General features: G+C 57.3%; 1 protein-coding gene across 1 annotated transcript; it reads right to left on the reverse strand.

Moving 5' to 3' along the window:
- Nucleotides 1–1,037: 1,037 nt before the first annotated feature.
- Nucleotides 1,038–23,009, reverse strand: PCDH1 (protocadherin 1). The gene is made up of 5 exons (XM_021701984.1): nucleotides 22,818–23,009; nucleotides 14,036–14,898; nucleotides 8,660–10,855; nucleotides 3,615–3,834; nucleotides 1,038–1,432 (listed from the first exon to the last, which is right to left on the reverse strand). Exons 1-5 carry the CDS (start codon nucleotides 22,855–22,857, stop codon nucleotides 1,038–1,040), a joined length of 3,714 nt encoding a protein of 1,237 aa, XP_021557659.1. The 5' UTR covers nucleotides 22,858–23,009.
- Between the last annotated feature and the right edge of the window lie 278 nt (nucleotides 23,010–23,287).

Below are 23,287 nucleotides of genomic sequence, written 5' to 3' on the forward strand. Positions count from 1 at the left end.
CTCTGTGATGCTCATCTGGATGTGGGGGGGCCAGCCTGAGCGGGGATTTCCCCCCCCCAGGGCACAGCGCAACAGTTCCAAAAAAATAGAGATTTGTATTTTTAAAAAAAATTAAATAAAAGCCCAGCTCTGCTGATAGGCGAATGTTACCCCCATCCCCACCCCCACCCACCCATTGTTTCCCTGGCCTGCACCCCCATCCCACTACGGCCCCAGGGGTATTTACAACATGGAACAGTAGAGGCCTGGGGTGGGGGGCACTGCGGCAGGGAGGAGGGGGCACAGGGCAGCCTCCCCCCCAAGAGGGGTCCCCCAAGACAACACAACATCAACAAGAAAAGTTGCAAATCAGGCAGAAATGGGGACATCATTCCAAGGTCCTTATATACAGACACTGCATGACCAGCAGGGAAGGGGGCTGCCCAGATGGGATCAGGCATGGGCATGTGGCAGGCAGGTGGGCCAGCCCAGGAGCAGTATAGGAAGACAAGGCCTCCGCCCCACTCCCACCCCCATCCCCACCCCACCTTTGGTAACAAAAGCCCTTCAGGGAGCCCCTGGTGGTCAAGAGTTTCCTCTGGGAGTTCCCAGGGAGAGGGGCTCCCCAGTTCAGCCCTGAAGCAGGGCTGGAATGGGGACATCCTGTCTCCGCCCTGGTCGGCCATGTGGGAAACAATGAGTTAAAAGTGTGTGGCCCACCCTTGACTCCACCATCTGCCCAAAGTGAGGGGGTTCTCCCTGGAAGTCGAGGGAAGGGAGCCTAGTCATTGTAGAGGAGCCCTCTTGGGCACCAGCTTGGGGGAGCCCCATAAAGGGGAAGAAAGTCTCCCAGGGGCTGGGGGATGAAGTGAGGAGAGAGGACCTGGACCCTGCTTGGGGGAATGGCCTGCGTGGTCATGAGGCCAGTACTCACCCCCACTTGGGGCCCTGGCCGGGAAGTCCACGCTGAAGGGGTCAGGAGCAGGACCCTGGAATGGGCCCAACTGGGACCCGGCCGGTGGCTGGGGAAGGGGCATGGCCACCGGCCAGAAGGGGGCTCACAGGTAGATCTCGCGCTTGGCTGTCTGGGCAGATGCCGGTGTGGCTGCAGGTGGGAAGTCCGAGGTCTGGGTCAAGGGGATTTCCTCCAAGGTGGCCGAGTCCTTGCAGGAATCATGGCTACTGTGGGAGAAGGCACTGTAGGAGGGCAGGAGGCGCACGGGGGCCGTTTTGGTGTTCCGGTCTTCCGGGGGGCTGGGGCTGCCGGCGCCCACAGGCTCCTGCCCTCCTCGGTCCTGGTAAGGCACGAAGGTGGAGAGTTTGAGGGCGCTGCTCTTGGTCCGGCGGCTGGGAGACGACTGGCCAGGCATCCAGCACGTGTCGGAGTGGCCAAACTCGCTGCACTCCTGGGTACATGTGCCCGTCATGGCCACATCAGGCAAAGGGCGCAGGTCTGCACGAGAGAATGGGGAGGACGGTCTTCAGCTCCACCCCAGGGCTTCCCACAGGCACCTACGCCCCGCCTCAGAACAGGGGTGCACGCCCCTTTTGCCCACTGAGTTTGCGGGCATACACACCCGCAAATAGACACTCAGCCTCCTGCCATCCACCACAGGCTCTTCTCTCTCAGACAGCCTATCCTTAAATAGATGCGTTCCTCCATCCTCAGCCACCCTCCAGCTCTCCTATCAACACACCCACCAAATCTACCCTCAGACAGGTGCACAAACACACAATCCATCTACGCACTCCCTCATCTATCTCCAGACAGCCTTAAAGAAGCAAACCTATCCTTAGGGGGTGAGGAAACCCCCATCCTCACTTAAGGGCACAATATCTCTGTCAGCCACACGCGCGCGCATGCGCGCGCGCACACACACACACACACACACACACACACACACACACGCCTATCCTCAGATAGGCATGGACACACAAATCTACACCGGGCTTCTCCATCCTCAGATGAAGGCGGGCCAATACCTTCCTTCTGAACCCCCTCAAGCCTCACCATGCTCGCAGCTCTCTTGGAACCCCACCCTACCCCAGCACAGTGACCCCCTGCTTTTAAAGCCAGGGAGAGGGGATGAGCTTCTGCGTGGGCAGTTCACATAGAAGCACACACCCACACAGTCACAAGCACACTCATGCAACCCCTCCCCACCTCACTCCAGCCCCCTATGCCAACCACCACCCCTGGCCTAGCCCCGGCTCCCTGCCCAGAACCCCCATGGGAATAGGAGTTGGCTGCCTGACATCAGTAGCTGGTGTGGTTGCTGGGCAGCGGGGGTCTCCATGGGAACGGCCGGGCCATGAGCACTTCCTGTCATAGTTGCCCCTGTCCCGCCCTTGCTCAGGGACGGTACCAGGCGGTGACCCTCCCTCAGTGACATGACCGAGCAGCACTGCCTGGGGCAGGGGCTCCCCTGATACCACCCACCCTGGCCTGGCCTCCTGCCAGTGCAAGGTGAGGAGGGGACAGCTCTGTCGTTAACCCTCAAAGCACCAAGGCTCTTCAGCTCAGGGACCCAAGGTGGCATAGAGCAGAGCAGGGGCACTGGGTGGGCGGGGCTGGGTGCTGGGCCGAGTCCCACAGACCCCAGACCCCAGAGCAGCTCCCACCTACCTGGCACTCCGCCTCAGGGCCTGCTCCGGCCAGCCGCCTCTGCGCGGGCACAAAAAGGACGAGACGGGCATGAGTAGAGCATGGAGGGGCGGGGGGGGTGGAGGGCACTCTGAGACCTAGGGCCTGGGATGTTAGACAAGGGCCCTGTGCCTGAGGCGTGGGGAGTGGAACTTTTCATCTGCTTTGCGGGGGGTGGGGGGCAGTTTGGACTGAGGGAGGGGGCAAGACCCGAGGACAGCTCCAAGCAGGAGTCTTTCAGTCCCAAGGGGAAGCTTATTCATTCTCCCCCTCCAGAGGCTACCATGGATGTCTTCACACACACACACACGCACGCACACACACACGCACTACACCACACAAACATTTTGAAAGCACACCCACTATCCATTCCCACACTGACCTCTGCTCTGGCCCAGACCTTCCTTCTGCCAGCACCCTTCAAACCGCCCAGACAAGCCTTTCCCCTCCCTTTCCTCAGCCAGACCCTCTCTGGCTCCCCCTCAGGGGATCATCAGACCCTTTTCTGAGCTCCTCATAGCTTCCAGGATCCCCTCCCTTTTCTCAAGGCCCTCTGACCCCATTAAGGGACCCTCATGACCTCAAAGGTCCCTCAAGTTTCCCTCACCACTGCCTGAGCCCTCTGGCCACGGTTCTCCCGGTCCCTGTTCCCAGGAAGGTGGTATAATGTGGTGCTGAATGCAAGGTCTTTGGAGTCAGAGAAGCCTGGGTTTGAACCCCTCCCAGCTCTGTCACTTCCTGCGTATTACTTTGGGTAAGTGACTCAACCTCCAAGCCTCACATTCCTGCACTGTAAAGAGAACAGTCAAGTTCTCAGATCAGAGAGTAGTTGTGAGAATTAAATGAATACATAGCTGAAAGCACTCAGCACAGTGACCGCCGCCGCTGAACACACAAGAGCGCAATAAATGGAGGACATTGTTAAAGTCACATCACCATTCTCAGCTTCTACCCGTGCCCGGGGTGCCCTGACCATGCTGCAGCTCCTCACCGTTCTCGGGGTGCTCCATCTCTCCTATGCTGCCATCGGGGGTGGTGCGCTCATAGTGATCCTCAGGCAGAGCCAGGGGACCGAGTCGGGGTCCCGAGGATGACTTGCTGGATGGCGTCTCAGACTCCTCCAGGCCACTGTCATAGTAACTGTGCTGGGACGGGTCCTGCAGCTCTTGGGCCTGACTGGTGGCGGAGAAGGTGACGCGGCGGTGAGGTAACTGCAGGGAGAAGGAGTGTCATCGCTGGAAGGCCAGCCTGCCCCGGGTTGGGGGGTGGGGGCCCACCACCAGAGCCACCCCCAGCCCCAGCCAGGCCCGCCCCAGAGCTCCCGGGCCCGCAGGCCTCAGCAGCAACGGAGAAGAGGTCCAGCCCCGTAGCACAGCAGAGCCCGCAAGAAAGCGCAGACCCCCGTGGAGGACTGCCCCTTAATTCTGGGACAGCTCCCCGGAGAGCCAAGGCCACACACTGCAAGTCCCACCACAGCACGGCCCCAGGTTTATTATAGCCCCCAGGCCACCACAATAAGCCTAATCCAGTACAACCACTCGTCATAGCACAGCATCCCAGTATTGGCACAGCCTTTAATTCCAGAACAGCCCACACCAGAATAGCACAATACCAGCCAACTCCCCTAATTCCAGCATAGCCTCAATCATGAGCGAGCATCCGATTTCTAGAACAGCTTCCTTAAAGCAGTATGAACTCCTCATTCCAAAACAGCTCACCAATACCAGTACAGTTCCCTAATTTCCAAATAGCACCCCTGAACTTCAGCTGCTCACCTGTCTCATTGCTCTTTAACTTCCCATTGCCTCCATCCAAATGAGATCCCCATGTCTTTCTGATCCTCTGTTCCTACCCCTGCTGCGTGATGCTGTAGGCAGCCTCAGGACTCCCTGCTGCGTCCCCTCCCACTCGAGCCCCTTTGTCCCCACTTCATCCCCCTCCGGAGAGGCCTGGGAGTGGGAAAAGGTGGGAGGGAAGAAGGAAAGGGAGCCCGATAACAAGGATAACAAGATAACAAACCGGGGCCCCTTGGGGGTGGGGAAGCAGAACAATGGAAACTCCCCCATCCTCCAGATCAGGAAACAGAGTATTAACTGTAGAGGGCAGGGCCCAGGAGGACCTGGGCATAGGGGGAGGGGCCTGGCATCCATCAGCAGTTGGGAAGGCTGGCCTCAAAGGGAGACTCCTTCTAGGAAATAGGAAGGAGTTTCTGGGAGGCGCTGCAGCTTGGTGGAGCCAGGACTTAGAACTTGGACTGGGGGTTGGGGTAGGGGCAGTAGAACTGGGACAAGCTGCTCCCAGCCAGCAGCCCTGTGTGCCTGCCACGGGTTAACGATCCTCCCAGAAACCTGGCAGCCTCAGCTTGCACTTGGCACAACCAACAGTCACCCAAACACCCACCTGGGACTGCCACTGATTTTCCTGCCATCCACAAATTAGGAGTTGCGGAGGGTGTAGACCCAGGGCCCCTGGAAGCCTGGGGTGGGAGCAGCTCAGGCCCAGGCCCTATTGCTGCTGAGTCTCCAGGCTCCCTCCAATCCTCTAAGACTTCACGGGTGCTTTGTCTTTACTCTAAAACCCTCCATAGGACGTTATCAAGAAGGCCAAAAGAGGGGATCCTGGGTTTGCAGACCCATCCTCCTGATACCTTCCGATCCATCACAATCTTCATTCCATTCAAGGCAGCTGGGGTGGGGGAGGTTGTCAGGACGAGGAGCTCTTAAGCTGTTGGGAAGGCGGCTCAGAACTGCCTTCCCATCTTGGCTCCCACTTCATCTTCACGAACAGGCAACCCTTCTTGGGATCCATGTTGTGATTCAAAACACCAAAGGGTCTGGGTGATGACAGACGAGGTCCCTAAAACTGACCTGGGGCTGGGATGTGGTAAAGGAGCATCGTCCCCCTGGTCGAAGTGAACAGTCTCCAGTAGGGGTTTGTGAGGCACCGGGCAGTCTGTTGCTTCTCTTGCCAGTTTTCTCCAAGATGGTAGCCAGCAGCCCTCCCTCCCCCAAAAACCTACACCTGGTCATCTAAAGCTTCAGTCCTGCCTACTAAGCATGTCACTTGGGCCCTTTTTCCTGTGGGTTTTTTTTTTTTTTCCCTGTAAAATGGAGGGTTGGGGCATACTCAACCCTAAACATTCCCTATAATTCTATCACTATCAGATCTTAAAAAGCCTAGATCCAAAATCTCTCTGATGTCTCCTTCTCCTTCTCTGACTTCTGAACTTTTCCTGAAGTTCTAGACATTTGCTGGGTATTTCCTATTGGCTGTCCCTACTGGCCCTTCAGATTCAACAAGTCTGAAACCAAATTCTTCTTTTTCTTCAATCAGCTTCTGCATGGGTAATGATATCGTCACTATGCCATCACCCAGACACAGAAGGATGTCTACCTGGGAATCCTCCTGCCCAACTCCTGCTCATCACAAAGAGCTGGCTCAAGTTTGACATTTTCCTTCCAGGAGCCCACTCCCATGTCCTATGCATGTTTTCCCCACACTGTGTTCCTCATAGAAAGGGAGGGGGCACTATGGTCAAATAAATTTGGAAAACCCAGAGTTATACAAAGTTTAACAGGTCTCCCCCCTTTCTTGCAGGCTTCGCAGAGCCTTTAATAGGCTAATGTGATGGTGCATCTCTTACTCCCCAAACTGACTTAATCAGGCGACCCCTCTTATAAAGCATTATAGATAACAGCAGACTCTGGAAATCACATTTCCTGATGCTTTGTGTTTGAATTCTGACTCCACCACTAACCAGTTTTCACTTCTGGAAAATGAGCATTATAATGACTTATGTCACAAAGAGTTATGAGCATCGAATGAGCTAATTCACATAAAGCGCTGAGTATGGTCCATTGCACCTTGTGTAAGGAGCAAAAAAAAAAAAAGAAGCACCTAGTAGCAGAAGGAATAGTGGAACCAGCTGGGAAAAATTTCACTATGGCACTTCCCACGCCACGTTTAAGATGCTCAATTGCCTCATCTTTTCACTCGTGTACCTCGTAGGAATATGACCATTTCCCCTCAGGGTCTAGTACCATGCTGATCACACAGTAGGAACTTGGCCTATGTGTTTTGATGATGACAATGGTGTGGTTTGGTTGTGTCTGAATGTTGGGAGGAGGTGTTCAATGTGGCTCCATGGATGTGTTGGGTTGCAGCTGAGTAAGGGATAATCCCTCAGACCCTGGTAAAGAAAAAGAGATGAAGAGGCTAAAGGGATAGAAGAGCAACGTGGCGGCAGCAAGGGTGGGAACAAAAGAGAAAGAATGGTTGGTCAGGAGTTGCTGGCGGTCCCCCTAGAGATGCTTATTTGTCCAGGAGAAATGAGAAGCAACTAGATTTCACTTGCCCACGCCCCACTCCTCCAAAGCCCCCAGGAGTGTTTACTTTGGGGGTACCCCCAGGGCACTGGGGAGTTTGTGGATGGAATCAGAGTAGAGAGCTGGCGCCTTGGACCTCCCGGGAGTGTCTCAAGCCTCTGCAGTCGCCATGGAGACATGCTGCCTCTGGCCTCAGAGACTCCCCTATGACCTGAGGCCCCTCACCCAGGCTTTAGGCCCAGTGCCCCTCGGGCACAGCCAGAGACAGGGCAGACCCAGGAGAGCAAGAAGTGAGAGACGGAGAGAGAGAGAGTGAACGAGAGCCAGCAGCCCAGGACGGCCAGTGCAAGGAGCTGAAGGAGGGAAGGGAGGAGGGGCAGGACTAGGGTCCCTCAGCCTCAGTCAGAAGGGAGCACCCTAAGTGTAGGGATCCAGAGCAGGCCAATCCAAAGAACTTGAGGATTCCCTCCCCCTCCCTGGGCCCTCCCTCCCAGTAGCCCAGGCTGGTGATCATGGCGGGGACACGCAGGGCAGGGCCCAGTAATTGCTGGGCATTGAGTGATGTTGGGATGAAGGAGCTGGGAAAGGGACTTGGGAAGATCTTGCCCCAAGGGAAGGTGGCTGGTACAATCAAGGGCTTCTCTGCCTTCACCTGAGGTGGGCGGGCTGCATTTCACCCTCACCAGGTGCTCTGGCCCAAGCTCTGTCAGGGGCTGCTCAATGTGAACAGATTGGAAGGGTCAAGTCCCAGCCAGTGGACAAAGGGCAGGACCTGGGTGCCTCTCACTTGAGTGCACCTGCCCTTTCTTGGTGAAGGATGTCATTCCTAGGGAGAAGGCCTCACAAACGCAGAGTGCGAGGACGTGTTGCCAGATGTGGGGGTAGATGGGATGATGGTAAATGAAGATAGGGTTGGGGTATAGGGCAGGTCTAGGAAGTAGGAAGGGGCAAAGAGAAGGGATGGGGAAATTGCGTAGGGACCGAAGGACAGAGGGCCGTTTCCAGTCTCTCTCACTCCTTCTCTCAGTTCCGGGAAAATAAGAAACCAAAACTCCAAAAATAGAGAACTTTATTGTCAGGGTAAGTGCTTGGGACTGGGGAAGGGGAGCCAGAGCCCAGCCCCAGGAGCCTGGGGTGGGGAAGAGGCTAACACAGCACACACAGAAGGCACGCATAGGGAGGCCCCCCTCCCTGACAGAGTCCCTACCCGGTTACCCAATAGGACCCTAGGTCTCCCTGTTTCCCTTCTAGGGAAGCACCAGCGGGTGGTCTCAGCTAGAGACCCAGGTTTGGAGTGGACTTCTTCTTCCCTTCCCTTCCCCCTTTCTGCCTCCATCCCTTCTGCTCACCTGCCCACCAGCCCCCACTGGCAAGACCCAGCAGCTGGTCTAGTGTCTTGGGAACTGACCGTCACCGGCCTCTCCCAGTGGGGAGGGGGCAAGGAGGAGGATGCCACAGAGCACACCCCCCCTCAATTTTCACTCAACCTAACCCTCTGTGCCTGGGCAAGGCAGAAGGGTCATCACCAAGGCCCCGGCCTCCCCAGATCTTTGGTCCCACCTCCCACCCCTGGCTTGGGTTGGCCCCTATGGGCTGGTGAGCCCACAGGTCTGATGCAACTGCTCTGTCACTCCCATACCTCGGTCCAGATGGCCCCATGGTAGGGGTGGGGTAGGGGCCGGGGTGTGCTGAGCCGCAAGGGCTGGCCTACCTGCTTGCTGGGGTATTTGGGGGGGTTGGTGCGGTAGCTGTAGTCGGAGTACTGCTCAGAGCCCGTGGACGTGGTGTCACCAGTGCCCACAAATGTGTTTGCGGGGGGCAGGTCCTGCACCACCTGGTGCTTCTTGGAGGCCGAGGGTGACTGGGGCTGCAGCTGGATGGAAGGCAGTGGGGAGTTAGAGCGGTAGTGGCGGCCCAGATCGGGGCTGCCCGGTGGGTAGTTGAGGGGCAGGTGGATGCGGGGGCTGTCTCCGGGGGCATCGCTCATCAGGTTGAACTTGAGGGATTTCTGCAGCCCGGCCTCGTCCTCGTCTTCTGCTGGCTTCACAGGCTTCGGGGACTTGCTCTTCTTGCCCTTGCTTTTGTTTCCCCTGGAGGCTTTGCTGCTGGGCTTGGGGGCGTACAGGTCCTTGGTCTCCTTCTTACCGGCCTGGTAGCCACTCTTGGCCTCTCGCTGCCGGCAGTAGCGCACAAGCACTGCCAGGGCAATGAGCAAGGCCACGGCCACCACCCCAGCCACCACCCCAAAGAGGATGTTGCCACGCTGCTTGGAGCGCTCGTATTCGGGATCCCCAGCGATGTCGATGTCCAGGGGCGTGTCCAGGCTGTGGCCCAGCAGGGTCTCCAGAAGCGTGCGGTTGGCCAGGGTCTCATTGACATAAAGGTGGACCAAGGCCGTGCCATAGCGCGGGGGCTTGCCTCGGTCACTGACTTTCACCACCAGGCGGTGCAGCCCGTGGTGGCGCCGCTCAATCTCCTTCTCAAGCGTGATGGCTCCTGAGTGTGAGCCAATCTGGAAGAGTCCGTAAGGGTTGCCACCAGCGATGCTGTAGGTCAACTCAGCATTGACACCGGAGTCGATGTCCTCAGCTGTCACCTGGCTGACCGTCTCACCAAGGCGTGTCTGGGGGGTCAACAGCTGGTGGGAGGTGTTGGAAGGGGCGGTGATAAAGGGCGCGTTGTCATTCTCATCCAGCACATTGATGGTGACGCCGACGTAAGCTGAGCGAGGCGGGACGCCACCGTCCACCGCCTTCAGCTGGAAGGTATAGGTGCTTTGATGCTCCCGATCAAAGCTCAGGCTGGAGAGGATGGTGCCCGTACCGTTTTGGATAACAAAGTCACCATTGTCCTGCTCCACTGTGAGCTGTACCCGGGCATTGTCCCCTTTGTCCCCATCAATGACAGTCACCATGCCCACTGGACTCAGTGCCGGCATGTTCTCCATCACTGAGAAGTTGTAGCCACTCAGCATAAACTTGGGGTCATTGTCATTGCAGTCCAGCACATTGACAAGGACGGTGGCTGTACCCTGCAGGCTGGGGCTGCCCCGGTCAGCTGCCACCACCTTTAACTCATAGCTGTCCCGTTGTTCCCGATCAAGGGATGTCTTCACCCGGATCTCTCCAGTGTCAGGCGAGATGCTGAAGAGGCCCTTGGCGGCTGGCTCAGGATCCAGAGAGTAAACCAGCTCCGCATTAGAGCCCGAGTCGGCATCGCTGGCGGTGACTTCGGCGACCACTTCACCCGGCTTGTTGTTCTCTGGGAAGGCGACCTCAGTGATGCTCTGGGTGAAGACAGGGGCGTTGTCATTGACGTCCACCACCTGAACCTTGAGCGAGTTGGTGCTGGAGAGCGGGGGGTTGCCAGAGTCCACAGCCACAATCTCTATGGTGTAGTCTTTGACCTTCTCGTAGTCGAGTGGAGTGGTGGTCTGCAGGAAGTACTTCTTTTTGCTGTCACTTCCCGTCTCACTGGCCTGGCGTAGCTGGAAGGGCACGTCATTTGCCACCACACAGGTGACAGCTGCATTCTCTCCCTCATCTCGGTCAGATACCTGCACCAGGGCCACGGCTGTCTCCTCTGCCACGTCCTCCGAGATATTAGCCATCCCGTCTTGATGGGTCACCAGCCCTATGCCCCGGATCTCTATGGTGGGGGCATTGTCGTTCATGTCCTTCACGGTCACCACCACTTGGGCACGGGCACTCTTGGGGTTGGTGCCTCGGTCCTTGGCGAGCACCGAGAAGCGCAGGGTACTTAGGTCCTCACGATCCACAGGGCCCTGCACAGTGATAAGTCCAGTGTTCCTGTCCAGTCGCAGAAGACGCCTCACCACCTCGGGCGCCTGGTGGAATGTGTAGTCGATCTCCGCGTTGGCACCTTGGTCCGAGTCATTGGCTTTCACCTACAGGGCAGGGGAGGAAAACAAAGAAAACAGGGATGGGTTAGTCCCGGGATAGCACATCAGGGGACACGTGAGCTGCCTTTGCCATGAGCACGGCAGACAGAACTCATCTCGTGCAGCACCCTTTCCAGAAGCAGCACGTAGACTGCCCTTTTCCCAACCCCAACAAGCGGCAGATAGTACTGATCTCTCCCTGAGGAGCACAGACGCAGCCTGCGGATCCTCCCCTGTGTTACAAGCAACTAGTAGAGATGGGACGGGGCACAGCTCGACTCGGCTTACCATTCCCGTACTAGTGCCCAAACATGGGGCTGAGGATCCAACTAGCAACTGAGGCAGCCTTTCCACCCAGTTAAAGTGGCCTTCAACCCTTCTGAAGGGCTGCAAAGGTGTGAGCAGTAGAAGTGGCATGTCTGCATGACATGTGTGCGTTATAATATGCACGCGTGCATATACATGTGTTCTGAGACTGGGAGTATATGTTAATGCGTGAGAAGGTAGGTGTTTGTGCACGTGTGTGTTTGTGCATGAGTGGAGACCCACAGGCCCACCTGGAGGCCACAGGTGAGGGGATTTCTTTTGAAAGCAGCCAGGTAGGGATAGGGGTCAGAAGGAGCCTACCGGGCCACTGCTTCTCTCAAACCGGGGAAACCTGTTTCAGCAGCTTCTTCTCTCCTGGCTGGCGCTGGCTAGGCACCAACTTGAGGAATCTGGGCGGCTGAGCCTGCGGCCGAGAGGGAGGGGCTGGTGCAGGCCACAGAGCCTGCTCGCAGCGGGCTGGGATCCCAGCATGAAACAATGAACTGTCTGTCCCTTTGCAGTGGGCACGCCCTCCCACGCCAACGCCGACGCACACTCAGCCCAAGTCTATACAAACATGGGTGGTGATGGGGCAGCAGGAACCTGGTGGGAATGGCCACGAGGTACCGCTGGTCAGGGAGAAACAGAGGGTTGGAATTATGTCACAGTCAGGCAGAATGTGCTGGCAGTAGGGGTGGGTGTATGGGGGGAAACGGGGAGGACAGGACAGCTATAACTTGGCAGAATCTCTGAGGAGCACCGCAGAAGAGTCCTGGGTTCAAATCCCAGCTCTACCACTTCCCAACTATGTGACCTTAGGCCAATTACTCAATCACTCCAAGCCTCAGTCTACAAATGTATAAAATGGGATAATAATAGAACCTATTTCACAGGGCTGTGGTGAGAATTAAGTAATACTTGTAAAAATGCCTAACACTGCCTGGTACGTGGCAGGTGCTCCCTAAATAGCATTTATACCTCTTTTCATCTGCCCATCCACCTGTCCATCTCAGCGCGAAATCAGTGCTAACACAGTGCTGGGCACTGCATCTAGTGGGGTCTCAGACCACTGCTAGTCTTCTCCCCTTCCTGTCGGGCACCAGGCCCTTTTCGACAGTGGAGACACCTGGGCAGGGCATCCCAGCTATCCCCGGCCCTGTTCACCCCTGTGAGAGCCAAACTCTGTTTCTTCTCATCACTCGCCCTGCCCCCAATCTATCTCTCTGTCACCTACCTTTTTGTTAGGATTCCCACTTCTCCCTGTCTCTAGACTGGTCACCCGGCTTCTTATCTACCTCTCCTGCCATCTTACCTCCCTTTGTCTCTGTGACTCTTCACTTCTGTCCCTGTTGCCCTCCCAGCCTTGCTCAGCAATTTCTGCCCCTTTCCCATCCTCTCTTTTCTGCCCCTTCTCGAGCCCCGTCTCTGCCCCACTCTCCTGCTTCGGCCCACTGGAAGGGATACAGCTATTACACACACAGGCTTTGAAGCCAGACTGTTGGACATAGCCAGAGTGGGATGTGAACACATCAGCTGCGTGACATCAGGCAGGTTTCCAAATCTCTGTGGGCTCAGTTTCCCATCGGTGAAATGGGGATAATGCTTACCTTGTACTGTGAGGATTCCATGACAGAATATACATAATGTGTTCAGAACCGTGCCTGGCACCCAGGCTGTTATTATTCACCATCTCCGACTGTCTGTCTCCCTTTTCTTCCTCAGACTCTCTTCTACACGTTCAAGTCCACCAGCCTCTAAAAAAAAGGCTAAAACTCCTCCCCATGCCCCGCTTCAGTTTAAGGACACAGAAGGAAGGGTTTCCCAGGACCATAACGGTGTGCAGGGCAGGCCGAGCCCTCCTCAGCTCCCTCACTTCAAAGACAGACAGCTCCAGCCCAGGGGGAAGGAGAAAGGAGCTGGGGCTGGCAGGAGGCCAGGGCTGAGATGACAGCGGGAGATACGCCCACCTGTCTGCGGGGACGCTTTCTTTGCTCCCTCCCTGGCCCTGGCCCCACCAAGCTGCCCAGCCCCTGGGGCGGTTCCCATGGAGAGGGGTGCTGAGAACTTCAGCAGAGGCAACCGACCCCACACTGTGCCAAGCACTCCATACTCATGAGCACCCTGTGCCTAGGGAAGGAAGCTGGTGTGCAGACAGACATCTGAATGCAGTTTTCTAGAACTCTGCGGACTCACTTGGTGAAAATAATCTCATCTGACTGTCAGGGAGAGGCAAAGAAAGGCTCTGTCCTCTAGCTTCGGGAAAATCTCATCTGGCTAAATAAAGGGCGCTGGTTGGGAAGACATTCTCATCTCTGGAGAGACTGTTCTTGCTCCAACTTGGCTCGCCTGGCTAGGGAGGAGGGTATCACTTGACTTGGGAGGGGGTTTCACTTCTCCGAAGTTTCTCCAACTTGAGTCTGCTTCGGGGAGGGGGGACTGCTGTTCCTGTGCTATGTCACTCTTACGAAGTAGCCTTTTTTTTTTTTTTAAGATTTTTTTTTCTTTTTTTGAAGGGGGGCGAGGGAGGGCGTATGGGCAGGGGTGGGGGGGGTGGGCAGAGGGAGAGGGAGAAGCAGGCTCCCCGCCGAGCAGGGAGCCCGACGCGGGGCGGTCCCAGGACCCTGGGATCATGACCTGAGCTGAAGGCAGCTGCTTAACCCACTGAGCCACCCGGGCGCCCCTGCACTAAGTAGCTTGATAGAGGAAAGTAATATCACCTGCTGGGATAGGAAGGTCTCGCCGGTTGGGGGCTGGGGAGAAGAGCTCTTGCCACAGTATCCTGGCAGTTTACCCCTAAGTGAAGGGCACTCTCACCAGGTGGGGCTGAGCTCCCGTTTCTAAAGGTGGGAACCCTGACAGTTAGATGGAGGGACCTCTCACCTGGATGACCGAGTGGCCGATGGGGCTATTCTCGGACAGTTCAGCCTCGTAGGAGGGCCGCTCGAACTTGGGGGCGTTGTCATTGGTGTCAAGCACAGTGACTCGCAGCAGGGCACTGCTGGCACGTGGGGGGCTGCCACCGTCCTGCACCTTGATGGTGAGGTCATAGGAATCCCAGCGCTCCCGGTCCAGGTTGCCCATCACGATGAGCTGTGGCTGCTTCCCCTCCTGGTCCTCCGCCACCTGAAGCCCAAACAGCTCCTGGGCCTCGGGCCCGGCCTGCAGCTCATAGGATGCCACACCGTTGGGGCCAGCATCACGGTCAGAAGCCACCGGGATGGGGAAGAGTGAGCCGATGTTGGTGTTCTCAGGGATGGGTAGCGTGATGACGGGCGAGGCGAAGTTGGGCGTGTTGTCATTGATGTCCTGTACCTCTATCTGGCCCTCTAACAGCCGGGGACTGCCGTTCTGCACCAGGTCTGTAATAGACACCTCAAACTCCAGGATGCAAGGCTCACCAGGGAGCTGGTTCTGGCATTCACGGAGCCCCTCGCGGTCAATAGACGTCTCAGTGGTGAAGATGTCTCCCGTCTTGCCGTCCACCCGCAGGTATGGGGCGCCTACTTCTAGTTTGTACAGGTGGCCCACATCTGGAAAACCATAGTCAGCTGCGAGGCTCCCAATGAGGGTGTTGGGTGGCTGTTCCTCCAGCACCTTGTACACCACCCGAGTGGCATGGCCTGGGGATGCCGCCAGCAGAAGCAGCACTGCCAGCAGCAAGGGGGGCAGCAGCACCCGTTGCCCCCCGGGGCCTGGGCTGGGCCTCAGGGGCCCCATCCTGGCAGGCTCTAGAATCAGGAGGGCTGCAAGGAGAAGAGGCAAAACAGGAGGTCAGCTGGGAAAAGGAACCTGGCCCTGAGGGTTGCCCAAGCCAGGCCCTGACTCTCCCCCTGCCATCTATACGCTATCCCATGAAGAGAGCTCGGCCCCAGCCCAGAACCCTGATGCCAGACCCCAGAACCCTGAGTTTCACCCACAGCTGGGAGTAGCAGCAGTGTCTGCCCCAGCTGGAGGAGCCGGTAAGGGCCTGGAACAGGTCTAGAGCAGCTCCTGCCCATGGAACGCCCTAACCCTCCTAACAGTCCCTCCTCCCTGCTCTCTCTTCTGTGCTTTGCCCAACACCTCCTTCTCACCAGCACCCTGCCTTAGTCACCCATGGTAATTACCTTGATACTGAGATACGGAGAGACAGCAAGTGGAAGGGTAAGCCCTGAAGCACCCCCCACATACATGGTAGGAAGGAGACACAGGCACCCCTTATGTTCCCTGGACCCCAAACTGAGGGCCACTCAGGATGGCTGGAGGGAGCGGGAAGACGTCTCGTTTCTCTTCCTTCTGAGATGCCAGTCAGTATATGCGTATGAGATACGACACGTCAAGTCCCTCTTTTCTGACAGTAATCACCCAGAGTGCCCAATGCCCCCATCCCCATGAAGGGCCAGCTTAAACTGGGCACCCATCAAGGCTTGAAAACAGCTAGAGCTGAAGAGTAGGAGTTAGCCACCCACCTCCCCCCAGACACACACTGCCCCCGGCTCGGTTCCCAGGCCTCCTCCTCCCTTCCTCCCGATGTTTCCACTGGGAGGAGAGGAGACACTGACAGGTGTGTGGCAGAAGAGTGTAGAGGTCAAGATTGGGGTCAGGACTGTGGTCAGGGCTGACTAGCCCTGGAATTGGCATTGGGAGCTGCCCTGGCCTGTCCTTAGCAACTGCGAGCCCAGCAGGTCTAACTGGGACAGAGCTGCCAATGCCACCACCAGCCTGTTCCTGACCACTCCCCTCCAAGCTCGGCTCCCAGTCTCTCAGTAAACATCCGGCTCCTATTTGGCCCCTCCCCCTTTGACGGGTCCAGTCCCATCTCTGACCTGCTTCTCCGTGCCCACCCCCAAATCCTTCCAATTGGAGTGCTGTATGCCATAGCCAACTACAAGCTGCACACTCATCACCCCAATAACCCACTTCCACCCATCTCGCCCTCACCAGCTTTGAGGCTATGCATTTGCAGACCCCAGCCAGACCTGCTACTGTCCCAGTCCCCTTACTTCTCTCCAACAAAACCATGGCCAGCCCCTCTATTCAAAGCCAAAGTCAGGCCCTGCATTTTCAGCAGAGGGCTCAGGCTCACTCTCCTTTCCCCAGCTCCTCACTTGCATCTGAAATACCTGCCCCCCCACCTGGAAATCCTACCCATCCTTATCATAGACCACACCTACCCCACTGAAGGCAGGCTCTGGTCCCCCAGGAAGCCTTCCCAGGCCTCTCCAGCCCACTGTGACCTCTCCTTTCTCCAACTCACAGCCACTATTGTCTGCTCCAATCCCAAGGCAATGAATCACTGAGCTGCCCGGACCCCGCCCACCTGCCTGTGTCGTTCAGCCCTAGTACTGTGCACCTATTCCCGTGTTCTCTGGCTCCCTGGCCAAATGCCAGACTTCCTCAAGGTAGGGACAGACTCCCTACACTCGTTCCCCTGCCCCAACCCACGCATGTTCACAGAGCTGGGCACCACACATTCAACAACTGTTTACTGTGCACTTACAATGTGCGAGGCTCTGTCCTGGGCACTGGGACACAGCAGCATATAAGATAGACTCAATCTGCTATCGTGGAGCTCACAACAGCTCAAACTCAATGACCGTTTGTCATTTTTGTTTGGTTGTAATCATTTGGCACATGTAAGGAATCAGGGTGGAGAAGACATCAGACAGTCTGAGGAGAAACCCAACTATCCATTTCCTAGGTGCTGAGCAGGAGAAAAATGGTTTAGGGCCTCAGTTTCCTTATCTGTAAAATGGGAATAACACCATCTATTTCCTAGGGAGTTTGAGATCATGTGGGCTAAATGCCTAGCACACACATGAAGTACTCAACAAATGCTCCCTTACAGCACTTACAATTGTAGTTATGTAGCTGTTATATGAGAAATCATTTGTCAATTGTCTTTCCTACAAGACTGAGCAGAGAAGAAAGCCTCTGCTTTGTTTGCTCCTACATCCTCAGGACCCTGCCCTGGACTTGGCATACAGTAGGCACTCAGTAAGAGCTCCTGAAGGACTACTTTAGCTCCCAGGTTTAGCCTATCCTGGCACTTTCTGGGTGGTCACTGCTTATTTCCTTGCCTAATTCCCTTACTCCATCAAGAACCTATTGGTGTCAAATTTAATCCTTCTCTGTTTAGGTCCATAGTAGACTCTCGGCAAATGCTCAGTGAATGTAGATTCCTTACACAAGTCAAACACTTCACTTCCTTCACGTAGCACTCCCAAACCGCACCTCCTCCCTGGTCACTCCTTGGCAGTAAAGTGCTCAACGTATATGAGGCTATTATCAGATTAGTGTGTGTGCTTGTTCCTAGTTGCAATCTTAATCTCTTTAAAGGAAGGAGGAATTTATCTAATGCTCCATATGGATCCACCCTCTAGCCACTTCCCATCTACCTGCATGGACCTGGCACAAGGCTCATCTTACTTTCAAGCTCCAACCCAAACACCCCCAGAGGACTGTCTCCAGAGAACCTCATTCCCTTCTAGGTACCTTAGCCTGCCTTCCCCCCATGGCACACACACAGTGGATCATTCTGCACACCAATTCCACGCATAAGTCTTGGCAGGGTGGGGGTTGTATGGGAATTACCCTAAACCTGACACAGAGGAGAAATAAGACAGTGACTGCTTGCCTCACTCACTCTCCAGAACAGGGATTCCTAACCTTTTTAGATCACAGCCCCCTTCATGAATTTTATGAAACTATGGGGCAGATTTTTCCAAGAAAAATGAATGCTCACAAATTTTGGCTATAAATTCAGAGGTCTGTGGTCTGACAGAGTCAGGGTGACTTTGATTTGTAGCAGCTCGAAGAGCTACAGATTAAGCCCGTCCTTCCCCTTCTCAGGGTCAAAACCCAGGGCTCTGACCCCTCAGGCCTCCCAGGCAGCATAGACACTGGAACCCCACCCCCATACATATTCTTTTTCTGTCTCACTCATTCACCCTGTCACCCTTAGAAGATCCCTGACCTCCAGCCAGCAGAGAAATCAGGAAAGGTATTATGGCATACAACCTCAGAGTTGGAAAGGGAACCACAGAGAAATATCCAAGGCCAGGAAGGTATGGGGAAAAGGGTGTTTCTGGGAGGTAGGAATTTAGGGGAACATGGGTTTGGAGGGGTGGCTACCCAGAGTGAAGGCAAGAGTTGAAGATGGTTTAAGGCCCATGAAGCACCTGGAACATTCCTTTAAAATGAGTATCATCTGCCCCCCCCCACCCGGAATTCTGATTCTGGGGGAGGGACCTGGAGAAACCCCCAGGCAGTAGGGTGGAGGAAACAGGATGCACTATGAGGGAAAGACTACCTCGGAGACGTACTAGGTCCCTGGAGTTGAGAAAGAAGTGCAAATTCTGTCACCTTTGCCATCATCCATCATCATCACTGCGGTCATCGTCATCATCCCAGCTAACACTCCCTGAGGTCTTACTGCGTTTACATACATTATCCCATCTAATCCTCCCCACCCTCCCAGACGGGTACTTTATTATCACACTGCCTCCCATCGTACAGATGATCAAACTGAGGCTAAGAAAGAACCACGAACTGTCTCAGGTCATAGAAGTAGTAAGCAGAGTCAAGATGTGAGAAATAAGAATGCCTCTTCACATCCCAGAGTCTGGGGAAAAGGCTGGATGGGGGGCGGGGGGGGGGGGAAGGAAAATCCACAGAAGTCTCAGAGGCTAGAATATGTTGGCTGAGTAGCCCCCCCAACCCCACCCCATCCCTGGGCTGCCAAACTTGCCTGGCAAGGAAAGAAAGAGAGAGGGCTTAGGGTTCAAGGCGTGAACGACCCCAAGCCTCCCAGCCTGAAGCTGTCCCCTCCCCTCACCCAGAGGCCCTGGGGATGCAGGGACAGAGTCAGAGGGGCCAGGAGCAGCAGTGAGGCAGCCCTTCCTCACCCCTGCCCCCACCATCCCTGAACTTTGCCCAGGTATGGTTGGTTATGGAGAGTCATTAGTCCCAGGTGGCAGCTCCTGAAGCCATTAGCTCCTTATCTGCCCTTGCTGCCTTCCTGGCAAGGGTGTCCCCACCTCTGCCCAGTGACATAGACACCCAGGACCCTGAGAAGCAGAGCTGCAGGGCGAACCGTGACTCATTCTTCTCAGGCCTGAGGAGAGCAGTGAGGTATGAGGGGGCAGAGTCCAGGGAAGCCCAAGGAAACCGCCATCTGTGTCAACACGTTGGGGGGGTGCGGGGAGGATAGCAGTGAGGGTTCACCTGGATCCTTCATTTCCAGTCCACCTCAGGGACCAGGGTCCACTTTCTGCTGAATGCTAAAACACCCGGAGGCAGCCATCCGTGTCCCATTGACCAAGTCAGCTCTGACCCCCCCAGCCTTACCCCTGCACTCTTACGCGGCAGCCACTGCCACCGTGGGCACAAAAACCAAGGGACAAAACCAACCTCTGGGAGAGTAGGGTAGGCCTTAGCAGGGCTGTGTGGGGTGGAGCTGTTCAGAGGCTTCCCACAGTGAGCAAGTGCACAGCCCTTGGCTCCTCCCCCCTCTCCCCTCTCTCTCACAACCCTCTATTAGCCTTTGCAGGGCTTCCAGGCACCTGCATTCTGGAGTCAGGATGTTGGGGTTCAAACCCTTGCTCCACCACTTCCTAGCCATGTGGCCTTGGCCGGGTGACTTCACCTCTCTGAACCTATTTCCATATCGTGAAATGGAAATAACCAATTCTGGCTCTTGGAAGTTATTTGGGAGATGAGATCTGTGGCATTCAGACCTATTATATTGTGAAGGACCAGTATACGTATAAAATAACTGAACAGAGCATTTTATTTCCAGCACCAGGCACACAGTAGGTGCTCCTCGGTTCAGTAAACAAACTAACCCATCCCCTGCTAGTTGGGAAGACCTAGGAAGACAAGGTTGGCGTGGATCTCACCACTATACTGCATCCTCACCACCCACTACGGGCCCTGGCAGATACAGCTAGCAGGTGCTCAATACATTGTGGAAAGAATCTCACTCTGCAGCACCAGCTATCCTTGCTCATGGTCGGGGTGGGGGTGGGGGGGCTACCATATCAGAAGGGCCTCCTCCATCTCCTACCCCCACCCCCAGGCCCTCTCCCCTGCTTCCACCCCTCTCCTCCCATCTCTCTCTAGCCCAGATCCCCTGACCAAGTAGCCACAGCCGCAGCCCCTCGGCCAGGAAGATGCCAGACCAGCAAGACACCCTCTTCCAGCTGAAGTCCTTCTGGGAAGTGGCTTGGGGCAGAGAGGGGAAACTAAAAGCTGCCAGAACTGAAACCAGATCTGCTCCCCTACTACATTACCCCTGCCTGTCTCTGGAGGCCCCTCTCACTCCTCTTCCCTGATTCCGTTCCACGCCCTGGTCTAGTTGTAATTACAGATTTCAATCCTCCCAGACCTCCCCATCAAGCAAGTAGCCCCCACCTCTAGGCTGTCACAAACACCTTCTGAGCGCCCTCTTTCCTGGCAGCTACCGAAGGTTGGCTCAGAGCGGGTAATGGAAGGCTCCCTCCGTCTTCCGGCACGATGTCCTGGACTCCGTCGCCGCCCCGGCAGTCCCCTGTCTGCACCGCTGTGGTCAGCGGGTGCTCCCCGCACACACCCAGAGCGCGGGCGTCTCCTCCCAGAGGACGCAGCAGTGTGTGTGTGGCGGGGGGGACGGCTGTTCCTCCACCATCCTCGGACTCGGGCGCCCCCACCCCCACCCCAGCGACACAGGGCCTCCGGGAGCTCAAGGCGAGGCGGGGGCGCGGTGAGAACGTGCCTCGGCCAGTGGGCCCCTTGCGCCCCCTGCTCCAAGGGCCGCCACGGGGAATCCCTCCTCCTCTGCATCTCGGCCCTCTGCCTAGGGTCCCCAGCAAGCGGGCGTCGGCGGGAGCCGAGCAGCGGGCGCCGGGAGGGGGCGGGGAGGGAGCCGGAGCCGGAATCACAAAGCGTGGCGAGCCAGGCCGGGTGGGGACATTCTCCTGAAACGGACCCTCTCACGGCTAGCGGAAAGGGGTCTTTGCCCCGCGCTCAATCCTCAAAGACCTCAACGCTACACCGAATATTTCCAGCTAGAAGAAACAGTCGCCAATCACTGCTGGGGAAATTGAGGCCAGAAGTCTGGGCTCCCGAGGGTAGCTGAGTCCATCTCGCCTACCAGTTCTGCTCCTGCGCGTGCCGCGATCTCCCCTCGGGCCCCAGGGCCTTGCCCGCGCACCCGACTCTGGCCTGCAGCCGGCGCCCGGCGCCCGGCGGAGAGGGCGTCCAGGTGTGAGAGGGACACAGGTGTGAGGGACCCAGGTGTGCTGGGGACCCAGGTGGCTCGAAGAACGCAGCTAAATGGCCGAAGGGGGTCGCAAACACCGCCCCAGGCTTGCATCCTCTGCAAAGGGACCTAGGGCCTTGAAGCCCAGGGGAGCCGGGACGCCGCGGCCTGCCAGTCCAGCCTGTTCCGGGAATACCGGGCCGGCCCGGCCCCGGAGTGGGGGTGGGGGAGACGCAGGCGGGGAAGCCGGTCCGGCCAGCCCCTAGGGTTCCCGCGGTGCTGATAGTCACAATAACAATGTCGTGATTAAGATGAAGGGACGCTAGGGGCTCGCCGGACCGCCCCTCGGCTTCCCCGGACGGAATCTGGCCTCCGAGGGAGAGAGACTGAGTGTGCGTGTTTGTGTGTATAGGCTGCAGGTGTAACGTGACACTGTTGGTGCAAGGTGTGTGTGACACCCAGTGTTAAGATGTGTGAAGCAGTGGATTCTGTGAGGCGCCGCTGTAGGTTCTACTTTCTGTGTTAGGGTGTGTGCCGTCAAGGCGTGTGCTGAGACACTGGGGTTGTGTTTATGTGGGTGCAGTCGAGGGGGGCAAGCGAGACCTGTGCCGTGCCTCTGTGTTCTGGCCAAGGAGTGGGTAACATAATTTATGTTAGGGTGTGTTCCTTAAAGGAATATGTACGTGCGAGGTTAGGTTTTGAGTGTTCATTTGCGAACTGCGGCCGCGACACTCGTTCATGAGGGCACGGGATTGTGTTTGTGGGCTCATGTCGCCGAATGTCACACCCGGTTGTGTTCTGTTGCTGTTATGGCCACGGGTTGTGTGTCGGTGCTGCTGAGCGTGCAGACGCTGAAGCGGATTGTGAGCTAGTGACGGTACCCCAGTGGGCGCTGGTGTGCGGGTGGTATGTGTGTGTGCACATATGTACGGATGTATGTATGCGTGTACATATGTCCGTGGTCTGGCTCTCCGAGGGCCCGCGGGAAGCTGGAAGCGCCTGAGTGATCCGAGCTGGTCGCCCAACAAGTGTGTGTGTACATTGTGTATGAGGGTCCTTGCCTGCTTCGTCCTCGAGGAGCCCCCCCACCTCAAACTGGGGGCTGCGCGCTTCCCCCAACCACCTCCATTCGGCGCGCTCCTAGAGTCCCCTTATTCCGCGCGGCTCCAAACACGCAGGGGTGCGGGACGCCGAGGCAGAGACCCGGTTCAGCACCCCCTCTCCTCGCTCCGCTTCTCGCCGCGGACTTTGGAGGCCGGGATGACTCGACCTCAACCCCGGGTCCGAGCTCCCAGCCACCCCCACCTCCGCCCCGGCGCGCTGAGCACCGCCTGGGCCCCCGTGGCCTCGCTCGGCTGAGCGCCCCTCCCTCAGCTCCCGCCGGCTATGGCCGCTCCCGACCGGGAGCCGCCGCCGCTGCCTCCACCGCCACCGAATCCTTACCCGCCTCGGGGCAGCGCCGGCCGCCGGCCCTGCTGTCCATGAGCCGCCACCGGCCCCGGCCCGGGCTGCGGCTCGGCACGGCTCGGGCTGGCGCTGCGGTTCAGGCTCCGGCTCCGGCTGGCTCTGGGCACAGCAGCCCCGGCGGCTTCGCGTCCGCGCCGCGCTCCCGCTCCCCGAGTGTGTGAGGCGGCGGCGGCGGCAGCGGCGGCGGCGGCGGAGCCAGCAGCGAGCGGAGCGCACAGCCCGGCCCGCCCCCTCCCTCCCCCCTCCCTCCTGGCCCGCCTGCCCTCCTCCCTCCCGCCTCCCCGCCCTCCCCCCACCCTCCCGGCCGGGAGGTGGAGCTCGGGACCGCCCTGGTCCCTCTGGGAGGGGACCCCGAGCACCGCTCCCCAAAGCCACGACCCCCCTTCGCTATCTCCTCACTCCCCGGGACCCGGATACACGGGCCGTCCCCCTCCCTGGGTCTTCAC

This window comes from Neomonachus schauinslandi, chromosome 7 (genome assembly GCF_002201575.2).
Source record: "Neomonachus schauinslandi chromosome 7, ASM220157v2, whole genome shotgun sequence".
Classification (NCBI taxonomy): domain Eukaryota; kingdom Metazoa; phylum Chordata; class Mammalia; order Carnivora; family Phocidae; genus Neomonachus; species Neomonachus schauinslandi.